Here is a 13,373-nt window from a genome sequence, read left to right as displayed (position 1 = left end):
CCCCCCGGTCACCGGTCCGTGTCTTTGTACAGTACAGCCCCCCCCCATCACCTGTCCGTGTCTTTGTATATAGGAATAAGACGGCACTCTGCAGTAGAGGTGGTGCTCGTGGCAAGCAATGGTCCCAGCAGACAGTAAAGGAAGGTCTCGGCACCCACCGAATTCTTTAGTGTACTTTATTGTGGTATCACATCATACAGGTACATACAAGGAGGACGCAGGGTCCCCCCCCCCCCCAGTCACCGGTCCGTGTCTTTGTACAGTACAGCTTGCCATCACCTGTCCGTGTCTTTGTACAGTAGAGCCCCCGACCCCCCCGCCACCTGTCCGTGTCTTTGTAAAGTATAGTCCCCCCTCACCTGTCCGTGTCTTTGTACTGTACAGCCCCCGTCACCTGTCCGTGTCTTTGTACAGTACAGCCCCCCCGTCACCTGTCCGTGTCTTTGTACAGTACAGCCCCCCCGTCACCTGTCCGTGTCTTTGTACAGTACAGCCCCCCGTCACCTGTCCGTGTCTTTGTACAGTACAGTCACCTGTCCATGTCTTTGTACAGTACAGCCCCCCGTCACCTGTCCGTGTCTTTGTACAGTACAGCCTCCGTCACCTGTCCGTGTCTTTGTACAGTACAGCCCCTCGTCACCTGTCCATGTCTTTGTACAGTACAGCCCCCCCGTCACCTGTCCGTGTCTTTGTACAGTACAGCCCCCGTCACCTGTCCGTGTCTTTGTACAGTACAGCCCCCCGTCACCTGTCCGTGTCTTTGTACAGTACAGCCTCCGTCACCTGTCCGTGTCTTTGTACAGTACAGCCCCTCGTCACCTGTCCATGTCTTTGTACAGTACAGCCCCCCCGTCACCTGTCCGTGTCTTTGTACAGTACAGCCCCCGTCACCTGTCCGTGTCTTTGTACAGTACAGCCCCCCCGTCACCTGTCCGTGTCTTTGTACAGTACAGCCCCCCCGTCACCTGTCTGTGTCTTTGTACAGTACAGCCCCCGTCACCTGTCTGTGTCTTCGTACAGTACAGCCCCCGTCACTTGTTCGTGTCTTTGTACAGTACAGCCCCCGTCACCTGTCCGTGTCTTTGTACAGTACAGCCCCCCCGTCACCTGTCCGTGTCTTTGTACAGTACAGCCCCCCCTGTCACCTGTCCGTGTCTTTGTACAGTACAGAGCGGCCCCCCGTCGTTCAGGATCACGTCTCTGGCGGTGGTGGAGGTGGTCGGCTCCTCTGTAGCAGGAGATGTGGTTGTTGATCACTGACCTTCTTCTCTTTGACATCTTGTGTTTGTAGAAATCAGAGAATAACATTAATTCCTGTCGGCGCAAAGTGGAATAAAAAGCATTGAAATATTTTTTTGACCTTTTACGCCAATCAACACTCGCTCCTCTACATCCAGCTGAACAGATGGTTGGCGCCATTTTCGAGCTCATGATAGCACGTGCATGTAACAAGCGTTAATTAGTCATCAGGTGCTGATCCAGGACATGTCGGGTACAGAGCGGCACCTCAACATCGTATGGCGGGTACATCAGCGGCGCTAATGAGGATGGCTACATGAGTGACTGTGGATATAGAAGATAATCAGTGTATACGGTGTATAGTATATAGTCAGCTCTACATCAACTGTTATTGCTCGCGGATCACTGAATCTGGACCCCAAAAATCTGCTCCTCATCAGAGAGACATAGAAGAATGTCGGCAGAAAAAGCCCCCTGCTCCATCTAGTCTGCCCTTATATTATTATTATCCTAGGATAGATATATGTATATACCAGGCAGGTTTATATTTAGTTATTGTAGATTTACCTACCACATCTGCTGAAAGTTTGTTCCAAGCATCTACTACTCTTTCAGTAATGTAATATTTTCTTGTGTTGTTTCTCATCTTTCCCACAACTGTTTTCTAAAACCACTTCCCTCCTGACCCTTATTTAGTCCTGTAACATACATAAAGGTTTCCATCATGTCCCTCCTTTCTCTTCTTTCCTTCAGACTGTACAGATTACCCTGATCTATTTTATGCCTCACACCCTCCACCATTTTTGTAGACGTCTTTGGACCCGTTCTATTTTATCAATATCTTTCTGTAGCTGAGGTCTCCAGAACTGGACACAGTATTCCAGATGTGATGTCACTAGATCTCTATACAGCGGGATCACAGTCTCCCTCTTCCTACTGGTTATACCTCTAGCTATACAGCCCAGCATATCATTATATATACAGCCTAGCATACCATTATATATATATATATATATATATGCATCCCAGCATACCATTATATATATATATATATATATATATATATATATATATACATACAGCCAAGCATACCATTATATATACAGCCAGGCATACCATTATATATATATATATATATATGCATCCCAGCATACCATTATATATATATATATATATATATATATATATATATATATACATACAGCCTAGCATACCATTATATATATATATATATATATATATATATATATATATATGCATCCCAGCATACCATTATATATATATATATATATATATATATATATACATACAGCCAAGCATACCATTATATATACAGCCCGGCATACCATTATATATATACAGCCTGGCATACTAATATATATATACAGCCCGGCATACCATAATATATATATATACAGCCCGGCATACCATTATATATACAGCCCAGAATACCATTATATATGTACAGCCCAGCATACCATTATATATATATATATATATATATATATATATATATATACAGCCCAGCATACCATTATATATATACACAGCCCAGCATACCATTATATATATACAGCCCAGCATACAATTATTTATGTACAGCCCAGCATACCATGATACATACATATATACAGCCCAGCATACCATGATATATACATATATATAGCCCAGCATACCATGATATATACATATATAAACAGCCCAGCAAACAATTTGCTTTCCGTAACACCTGGCTGCACTGGTGACTGATTTTAAGGCTGTCAGACACCACTGCCCCTAAGTCCTTCTCTTCTGAAGTCTTTGCCAACACTGAATTGCCAAACTACTTAGGTAGTGGGTTCCCCCTCCCCAAGTGCATGATTTTACATCTGGAAACGCTTTAATTTTTATATTATTTTTTCCATTAAATCATTTGTTTGCATTTTTACCCGATTTTTAATTTTTATACTTTTGTACAATGTGTTCACATTTTTAACTTTTTGTCTAGTTTTTATATTTTTACTTTATTTTTTTGAATTTTGCTTGTTTTTATGTTGACAGCTTTGTTCGAATTTTATATGTTTTTGGTACTTTTTGTGTTTTGTTTGTCCTTGTAGTTTTGTACTTTTTATTTATTATTATTTATTTTTATTTTTTTTGTATATTTTACCTGCATTTATGTAATTTTTATAAGAATATTTTTGTCTTTTCTGTTGCCTTTCTCCAGCATTTCTGTACCTTTTCTTTGCCTTTTGTACTTGTTATAGTTTTCTATTTTCCTATACCTCTTCTACTTGTCCCAGCCTATGACATTTAACAAACAATATGTTTGAGCGTTAATGAGTCTGCAGTAATTGCGCAGAGTCCGCAGTGGTGGCCTGTCACTCGTCCTCCTCCACTCACCCATGTGGCGTCTATTCCCTCAGACATTGATTATTTCAGGATTCGCCTGATTAATGCATCACCCGCCGGTGACATTGAAGACTCCATTGGCGCGTTAATCACTAGAACTTGGATTTTCCAGCAATAAAGATGATTCTAGAAACGAATAAGAAGTTTCTTACATTTTGGATTCTGTAGGCAAAGAACAGAGCTCCCATTCACTGACAACAAGCAGAGATCTTGAAAACAGAAATGACTAGTTATTCACATGATATGTGTAGAATTTTTAGAATATAATGCCGCCCCCTCCGCTCTCATGTGTTAGGGCGCCGGTTGACATTCGCAGTTGCGGTGCAGATGGCGGGACTCCACGACGCCGCTTTATCTCCATATAAATAAGGTTGTAAGGATAATAGATAATAAAGATAGAAGCGTTTGTCACATTGCGGGAACATAAATGGCGGCTGTCACGCTGGGATTTGCCCGCAGACTTTCTCTGTGTGACAAGTCGTCATATGTTCGAAGTTTCCAGCGCTCTGGGCGCCCCCCCCCCCCCCCTACCCTGTCAACATGTTATAAAGTTCAGAGGAAAGTTATCAAAACTGGTGCAGAGGAGCAGTCGCCCATAGCAACCAATCAGATTCCAGCTTTCATTTTTGAGAGGTCTTTTTAAAATTGAAAGAAGCCATCTGATTGGTTGCCATGGCAACTGCACAAGGTTTGATTAGTCTCCCCCCATATTGCTAAGTTATCCTTTATTGGAAAAGGTGGATGAGGAGGTGATCACTATGGCCGCTCCCACTGCGGTTGTCACTCAGCCTTCCCAGATCCCTGAATGACAGACTAGTCGTGATATACAATGATCTATCACGAATCTGAAGATGATGCGTGGAAGCAGTCAACATCCATAACATGATCCATCTGCCATTCAGGAGACTGGAAAAGATGGGTGGGAGCAGTAGTGGCAGCAGCAATTATCCAGCTTTCCAGTCACCTGAATGGCTTATACAATGTTATACATCCTCTACTTCTATGGTAGTGACTTAATAAAGCAGATTTACTGCTCAGGAGTCGGGAAAAGATGGGTAATCAGCTGTCTTCCAGTTTCCTGAATAGTGAATTAGTTTATACAGCATTATACATTCCCTGCTTTAGGACAGTGATGGAGTTTTACAATTCAGGAGCCTGGAAAAGATGGGTGGGAGCAGTAATAGCAGCAGTCATCATCCAGCTTTCCAGTCTCATGAATGACAAATCAGCCCATACAATACTATACATCCCATGGTTTAGGCTCCTGGGTTACTGAGAGAGAGAGAATTACCATTCAGGAGCCTGGAAAAGATGGGTGGGAGCAGTAATGGCAGCAGTCACATCCAGCTTTTCAGCCTCCTGAATGGCAAATCGGGTTACACAAAACTAAACATCTCCTGTTTTATGCTCTTGGGTTACTGAGAGAGAGGTTTACAATTCAGGAGTCTGGGCAAGATGGGTAAGAGTAGTCATGGCAGCAGCCATCATCCAGCTTTCCAGCCTCCTGAATGGCAAATCAGCTTGTACCGGTACTGGTTTAATGAAGCAGAATTATTATTCAGGAGCCTGCTAAAAAGAGACTGGTGAGAGCAATAGCGGTAGAAGCCATCATCAAGTTTTCCAGCCTCAGGAGATGTATGCTTATATAACAAAATTATTCTGCCCTTCAGGGGTCTTGAAAAGATGGATGAGAGCAGTCATTATCCAGCTTTCCATGCACCTGAATGGGGAATCAGCCTATACAATACTCTGCTTTTATGATGCTGTTGAGTTACCATTCAGGAGTCTGGAAAATCTGAATGATGCCCTCTGTGGGAGCTGTAGAGTTACCCAGCTTTCCCAGGAACAGATAGGTGGCTGAATACCTGTGAATGCTTCCAGCACTTGTGTTTTTGGGCCGCATTCTGACTCCTGTTGATCAAACATTCCATTTTGCAGCACCGAGCAGTAAGTGACGTCCTCCCGCAGATCTCCCGCGGTTGGAATACTCAGTCGTTTGTGTCCTGAAATATTGTCAACGACCGAGACTCCTGGTACGGTGCGCGCCCGTGTTATAAATGTGCGCAATTAATACAGAGATGGGAATCGTGAGGCGCCGTCATCGCCATAAAGCGACATTTTAAAGGGTTTTACAAAAAACTAAATGATGGAATTTTAATTGTAAATTTCCAAACAATAAGAGAAATGTTATCTCAATCATCTTTAAAGCTTCATCTGCGTATGTTACGGCCGCCATTAATCAGACGGATCGGTGTGTAACGCCACCGTCTCCCTGACGAACGGCGCAATGAAGGTTTTATGGGAACAGAACCAGGAGGAGAGACTTCTTATATCCAGACAGTGTTCAGATCTGTAGATGTGGAAAAATGGGAAAATGTGATGTATACGCGTAATCCGAGAACAGCGTATATAAGAACCTAGATTATGGTTTACCAATTATAACCGGATCCTCATACATTTCTTTTCCTTTTATCTGTTTTTGTTTAATAATTGTACATACATTTTTTTTTTTGTTTTCGCTACACAACTATGGAGGCGGACATCTTTCTCAAACAACAAGCACATTTACCACGGAAACAGAGTTTGACTTCTATGGGAGAGTGTTGTGGGCATGCTCTGTGACCTGTGCAGGTTAGGAAGGAAAGAGCTTGGTCCTTCACCTAGTGCAGGGGTAGGAAACCTTGGCACTACAACTGTTGCAAAACTACAACTTTAGCTTTAGCTTTGGCTGTCCTGGCATAATGGGAGTTGTAGTTTTGCAACAGCTGGAGAGTCAAGGTTCCCTACCCTGACCTAGTGTCTTCTATAAGAGAGTGTAAAAAGCATGTTCTGTGACCTGCACTGAGGTCATTGTGCAGGAAAGGAGAGAAGGTGAACTGTTGCTTACAACGTGCACAGTGACCTCTACATAGATCACAGGGCATGCTTTCAAAATTCCCCCACAGGTGTCTATAGATATTTCTATAGCCACCTGTGGCTGCAGGTTGAAGGAAGAAGATTAGCTGTATCCTTCACCTATCATCTTGGGAGAGTGTACCCCCATGCTTTGAGACCTGTAAACACATCATTGTACAGGGAGGAGTTGAGCTAAGAATGTCACTGACTTCTATGGGAGAGTGTAGTGAGCATGCTTTGTAATCTAGGCAGGTGGTGAGCTGTGACTGTCAACCACTGACTTCTATAGGACAGTGTACTGAGCATGGGTTATGGCCTGTGCAGAAGTATGAGTGTAGAGAGGGGAAGTAGATGAGTTGTGCTCTGCACAAATTGTCCTGTTTTGGAGGGTGTTGTGGGCATGCTTTGTGACCTATGCAGAGGTTATTTTGCAGGGCGTTGGGCTGTGCCCACACTACTCCGTTACAGCTTTTTCTAGGTTGCGCTGAGGGTTTGCCACAATGTTTCAATGTCAGTAAGATGTACTGTATAAGTCTGTGAAGCCTTCTGATGTCTTCTTTGCTTTCTCCACAGTTCCACCCGATGATCCGGTCATTATCGGGGGTCCTATAATAAGCCTCCGCGCCGGAGACCCCCTGAATTTAACTTGCCACGCAGACAACGCCAAGCCAGCGGCAACCATCGTCTGGATGAGGAACGGAGAGGTCCTGAACGGGGCCACGTACTCCAAGGTCAGCCCGTGCTCTCTTATTGCTGTTGTACTGCCAAGGTTTGTTGGTGCACTGGGATTTGTTGCTGTTGCTGTTACTGAATTTCAAGGAGATCCCGGCCTCAGAATACAACCGGCTCTGCTACATCGTATGAATACTTCCAGATTTGATGGTGGCAACCACCATGATATGTACAGAAAGCTAAGACACACAAATACAGCCGCGTTCTGCAAACACCAAGAGATATCTGAACACTGAATATATAGAGCAGGGATGGGGAACCTTCGGCCCTCCAGCTGTTGCAAAACTACAACTCCCATCATGCCTGGACAGCCGAAGGCTGTCCAGGCATGATGGGAGTTGTAGTTTTGCAACAGCTGGAGGGCTGAAGGTTCCCTATCCCTGCTATAGAGTATTCTGGACTGTATTCCTGCTGTAGTTACTGTACATAGAAACAATCAGATTGAGTGTCTTCTGTTTGTAGGGAAGGATGGACATTTATGGCGGAAACCTGATTCTTGTGGAGAGCCATTATAAATCACAAATTATGTCTCCAGTCCCTCCCAGAGCTGCATTCAAGATTCTGCCGGTTTCTCAAGTGCATTGTGGGAGCTAAGATGACACAGAATACCTAGGGGGAGGAAGGATTACAGGCATTATATATCAAGTCCTAAGTGTCAGCCAGCAACATTTTAAATTCTTCATTACCATCCAGAGCTGCATTCGAAATTCTGCTGCTTTCCTTAATCTAGTAGATTGTGGGATCTAAAGTGACAAGTAAGGATGAGCTTTTCGTTCATAGAAATATGCAAAACCCCCAGCACCTTCTTAGTGGGAATCAGCAGCCATTTGAATGCTCCAGTTCCATCCAGAGCTGCATTTAGAACTCTGCTGGTTTCCTGGGTGCAGTGCATTGTGGGAGATTATATGCATAATAAAGCTGATCTATTAGGTCACATGACTGTGGAATGTTTACGAAACTCCCAAGCACTTTTAAAGTGGGAACCTGCACGGTTGTGAATGCTCCAATTCCACCCAGAGCTGCATTCAGAATTCTGCTAGTTTCGGGAGCTCAGTGCATTGTGGGAGCTCACATGACACATAGGACAGAGCTGTTAGGTTACGTGACTAAGGAATGTCCAAATTACCGTGCCCCCTAGTGGCAGCTTGCAGTAATGTGATTGCAGCTCTGGGGGTGACTGGAGCATAAGACCTGTACAGTTGAGGACAATGGCTCTTTGAGTTTAGTGACTGTATGTTCAGTATAATGTGGTGCTTAGGCTGTGACCGTAGTTGTGAGGGGTCTTGTTAGACCCTCTATGCCGCAGCGAATCCCCCGACATCTTTCGCCCTTCTGGTGAAGAAACAAGAGCCGACATCTTGTATTTTGCTGCCGCTCTTTATTTCCACCTCCTGTTTTCTTACTGAACCAACAAGAGAAACATTCAGTTCTGTCTATCTGCTCCCCACAGCCGCCTCGGTAATCCCTGCGGCCGGCGCAAACACGTAATTAAAAATGCAATCTGCAGCGGGGACCGCGCCACGAATGCAATGAGGAGGACGCCTGCTTCATTCCCACAATGCTCGGCGGCTCACCACGCTCTATGGTGGCTCCATTGAACCAAGAGAATAAGAGAAAATTGAAAGCTTTTGTACGCCGCCAGCATATCATTACCAGCCGCACATTTCTTTTGTGCCTCCGAAAACGCCACAAAGGAAAATAAATGTATTCAGTTTCTCCAGGGATGGAAAAAGTCGCCTTCAGTGGAATATTTTAGAAATCTGGATGGAAATGTGTGACGTATAACAACGGGAACATGGCGGCTGGCTGATGGGGAGACAGCACGAATCCCGCTGTAACACCGCCGCATCTAACACAGGAAGCGGTGTCACAGCGGATGATGATATGGCGGCACTATGGTTTATAGGGTGTGTGGTGGTGTATGATGGGTTATGGGAGAAGCTTCAGGGCCTCCTAAAGTACAATGAAAAAAAACTAATAAAGGGAGACTATTCCTCTGGGGTGTCAGGGGTACCTGGCAGCCATTTCTCTCTCACTGTAGGTCAATAGAGGCCAGCAGACTAGCAGAACCAATAGAGGCCAGCAGACCCATTAGAGTCCAGATGACCAGCAGAACCAATAGAGGCCAGCAGACTAGCAGAACCAATAGAGGCCAGCAGACCCATTAGAGTCCAGATGACCAGCAGAACCAATAGAGGCCAGCAGAACCAACAGAGGCCAGCAGACTAGCAGAACCAATAGAGGCCAGCAGACTAGCAGAACCAATAGAGGCCAGCAGAACCAATAGAGACCAGCAGAACCAATAGAGACCAGCAGAACCAATAGAGGCCAGCAGACCAGCAGAACCAATAGAGGCCAGCATCCATCAGAACCAATAGAGGCCAGGGACTAGCAGAACCAATACAGGCAAGGGACTAGCAGAACCAGTAGAGGCCAGCAGACCAGCAGAACCAATACAGGCAAGGGACTAGCAGAACCAGTAGAGGCCAGCAGAACTAATAGAGACCAGCAGAACCAATAGAGACCAGCAGAACCAATTGAGGTCAGCAGACCAGCTAAATCAATAGAGGCCAGCAACCAGCAGAACCAATAGAGGCCAGGGACTAGCAGAACCAATAGAGGCCAGCAGACCAGCAGAACCAATTGAGACTAGCAGAACCAATAGAGGCCAGCAACCAGCAGACCCAATAGAGTCCAGATGACCAGCAGAACCAATAGAGGCCAGCAGAACCAATAGAGGCCAGGGACTAGCAGAACCAATAGAGGCCAGCGACCAGCAGAACCAATAAAGGTCAGCGACTAGCAGAACCAATAGAGGTCAGGGACTAAAAGAACCAATAAAGTAGAGACTGGTAACCAGCAGAACCAATAGAGATTGGTAACCAGAAAACCAGTCGAGACTGGTGACCAACAGAGCCAATTGAGATCGGTTACCAGCAAACCAGTAGAGACTGGTGACCAGCAGAACTAACAGAGGTCGGTGACCAGAGGACCCAGTAGAGGCTGGTACCAGCCTGTTATTCTTCTCCTTATGGATCAGCACAATAGTTTCCTGGACCATTGTGTACAGGGCATTCGGTGTGGTACCAGTGGCCTCTACTATCAATTAGATTCCAGTCTGTGTAAGCAGATCAGGGTGGTCCAGGGCACTGAATCCCTATGGATGCAGCTCTAGATGCGATTGGAGTATCATGATGTCCTAGGATGGATTCACATCTGACACATTTTGTGGCAAAAATATTAGCAACTGCCCCGTTTATCTGAATGACACAAACCAGAAATCTGGAGGTGACCAGAGAATTAGACATGATCTTCAGCAGAATAGTGAGTGCAGCTCTGGAGGTGACCAGAGAAATAGACATGATCCTCAGCAGAATAGTGAGTGCAGCTCTGGAGGTGACCAGAGAATAAGACACGATCTTCAGCAGACTAGTGAGTGCAGCTCTGGAGGTGACCAGAGAATAAGACATGATCTTCAGCAGAATAGTGAGTGCTGCTCTGGAGGTGACCAGAGAATTAGACACGATCTTCAGCAGAATAGTGAGTGCAGCTCTGGAGGTGACGAGTATAAGATGTAATGTAACAGTGTTTGCCAAGTTACTCCGCTCCTATTTGTTTTATTGGAATCTGGTGCATGTACCGGGCCCCTCCCTCCCTCTGGTTAGTGAAGGGTTAATTGTTGCAGTGCTGCGTGCTAATACGACAACAGGGCGGCGGTGAGCGGGATGGATAGAGTGATCGTCTTAATTGTTTTAACTGCTTTGTGAATTATTTATGAATATATTATCTGTAATGATGCTGAAGGCCGCCGGGAGACGGAACAACAAAGCCCGGATATTTTCTTATCATCTGATCAAAGTCTCCGCAAAGCAGAGCCGAGCGCAACCTCTCCGCTTAATGAGCGCATCTGAGTACAAAGTAACCGGAGAAACACCGCGCTCCCCCGGCTGACCCCGCCATGATCGCGTCGTCTATGTCTTATCGGATGACATCACTCAGTGCCAGCCCCAAGGCATCATGGGAAAACACGATGTGCATAAAATAGCTGCCAAGGAGTTTGTCAATGGCATAAAACTTTCCATCCTCTTACCACTGCCAATCAATACTGGTATTCTGTTCATGAACCAGGACGGCTCAGGATGAGCAGAGCTTCCAGGCAGGTTCATGGATCTGAGCGAGGACTATAGTCGTGGTCAGATGCTCATTGAGAACTTTGCTGCAACATTTTTTGGTGGCAACGACTTCAAAGCTGCAGAATGTGAAGAAGCCTGATCCTGTGCATGAAATCGCAGTGATGGCCCTGGGAGGGTAATCCGCGCCCATCCTCCTGCCAGCACAACAGAATGCCTGGAACTCTGACTCTTCCCCCAGTGTCTTCCAGGTCCCGGTGGCTGCTCAGGCTTTCATGTGCAGGTTTTTTTGGAGAGGACTTGAAGCCTTTGAAGGCCGTGCCAGGACGAGTCTGCAGGAAGTGGGCACTGGCTGGGAGTCTATGAGATTCACTTGGCTTGGTTGGCACCAGTTGCCCAGTGCTGTGCCATAGGGATAGCGAAATCTCTTTCTTCCTTTGTCAGCACAGCAGATAAGCTCTCCGAGCCATGGCCGGGGGCGAAGACGGACTGGGGAAACCAGACAATTTAAGACGTTTATAGCAAATATCCTCAAAGTGTCCGCAGCAGAAAGAGCCTGGCGCCGAACCCTTACCAAATCAGTGCGATGGCGGCGGGTCACTGGTCTCTAACCCTATACAGAGATGAGAATGTGTAATCCTAAAGAAGAACATTGTAATATACACCAGTATTATTCTCTGAATACAGTCTGCAGTGTGGTCACCCAGGCCCCTCTCTAACTATCCCATAGGTAGATACACATTATCTACTATACTATTAAGCACCAACATAGTTACAATATAGATTTATAGATTCAAAACTCAAGGAGATCGGATGTTTGCTTTGACTTCACCTCCTTGTTTCCCCCCATCATCCATAGCAGAGGGCGCTCACAATGCTGTTAGTTTTAACTCATACTAAGAATTTAATAATGCAACCAGGGCGGCCCACCAGCCATTTGCCCAGTCTGCTAAATTGTCAGTCCGGCCCTGATCCCTTCCTTTGCCCCTACCCACCTTTTTATCTCCTTATCCCTTCTTCCCCTCCCTCTTCATCCTCCATCTCCCCTACCTATTTACTTTGCCTTCTACTTCTCCTTTTGCTGACTCCACTGTCTCTCCCTCTAATAACCCCCTTCCTCCTCCCTTGCCCCCAGTGCATTCTCACAAGCCAGCTATTATGACACCCCCTCCTCCCCTCTCACAGCATTCAAACAGTGAGGGAGGGATCCTGCAGCTGCAGCTCCTTCTGCTTCCATACAGTATACTATTTACTGAAGTGCATTTAGACCAAACCAGCCAGTGTGAGGTGCGTTCTCACATTGCAGTTTAATAGCTTTTTTTCTTAACGAAAATCTGTCCACTGTATATCATGCACAAAGCTGATAGAAAGATAAAATAAATGATACTTCTCTGTCAGCTGATTGGAAATTGCAGAGTTATAAAATCATGTTTTCCAAGCTACAGATGTAGAGGCTTGGCTAAGCTGCAGCATGCATACCCATGCACACCTCCTCCACCCTTCCCAGTATGATTGACCAACAAGACTGGAAGCCAAATCCTATACATCAATTATGCAGAGAAGGGAGGTGTGGGGGAGGGAGGAGGTGTGCATGCTGCAGCTCTGCACCGCCCCTATGACTATTGAGCTTAGAAGAAATACATGATTTTATAAATTTGCAAACAGCTATCATCTAAGAGACTGCTATCATATAGGCAATTCAATGCAATGTGTGAACAGAGTCCCAGTAGAGGCTGCGTTCTCACAGATAATAGTACAGAGCTGTGTTTATCACAGACAGGTGAGCGATTCTTCTAAAGATGACACAGATGGGAAGTCACCGAGGGGTTAAATTAAAGAGCATGATATAAGTTGGGATTAAAATGATGAAATTGCCTTTATCTTCAGTGTAATTAATTCTCCTCCATCAAGGGCGTCTGAAGGTCGCGTTCTTTAGGATTTTAATTAGAGCGCTGGTCTCGAGTGGCGGCGGCGGCGGTTCACGGG

The 13,373-nt window shown here is 45.5% G+C and overlaps 1 protein-coding gene across 3 annotated transcripts in view; it reads left to right on the top strand.

Moving 5' to 3' along the window:
• The window catches only part of KIRREL3 (kirre like nephrin family adhesion molecule 3), a 590,858-nt gene that overhangs the window by 498,183 nt on the left and 79,302 nt on the right, over window positions 1-13,373 (top strand). For all 3 annotated transcript variants that reach the window (XM_069948169.1, XM_069948168.1, XM_069948170.1), the window contains exon 5: window positions 7,099-7,256. In XM_069948169.1, the coding sequence (XP_069804270.1) occupies window positions 7,099-7,256 (158 nt within the window). The remainder of the gene's footprint in view (window positions 1-7,098; window positions 7,257-13,373) is intronic.

The sequence above is a fragment of the Dendropsophus ebraccatus genome, chromosome 12 (assembly GCF_027789765.1).
Source record: "Dendropsophus ebraccatus isolate aDenEbr1 chromosome 12, aDenEbr1.pat, whole genome shotgun sequence".
Classification (NCBI taxonomy): domain Eukaryota; kingdom Metazoa; phylum Chordata; class Amphibia; order Anura; family Hylidae; genus Dendropsophus; species Dendropsophus ebraccatus.
The sequence above is the reverse complement of the archived record's forward strand: the minus strand, read 5'-3'. Positions and strand labels throughout refer to the sequence as shown.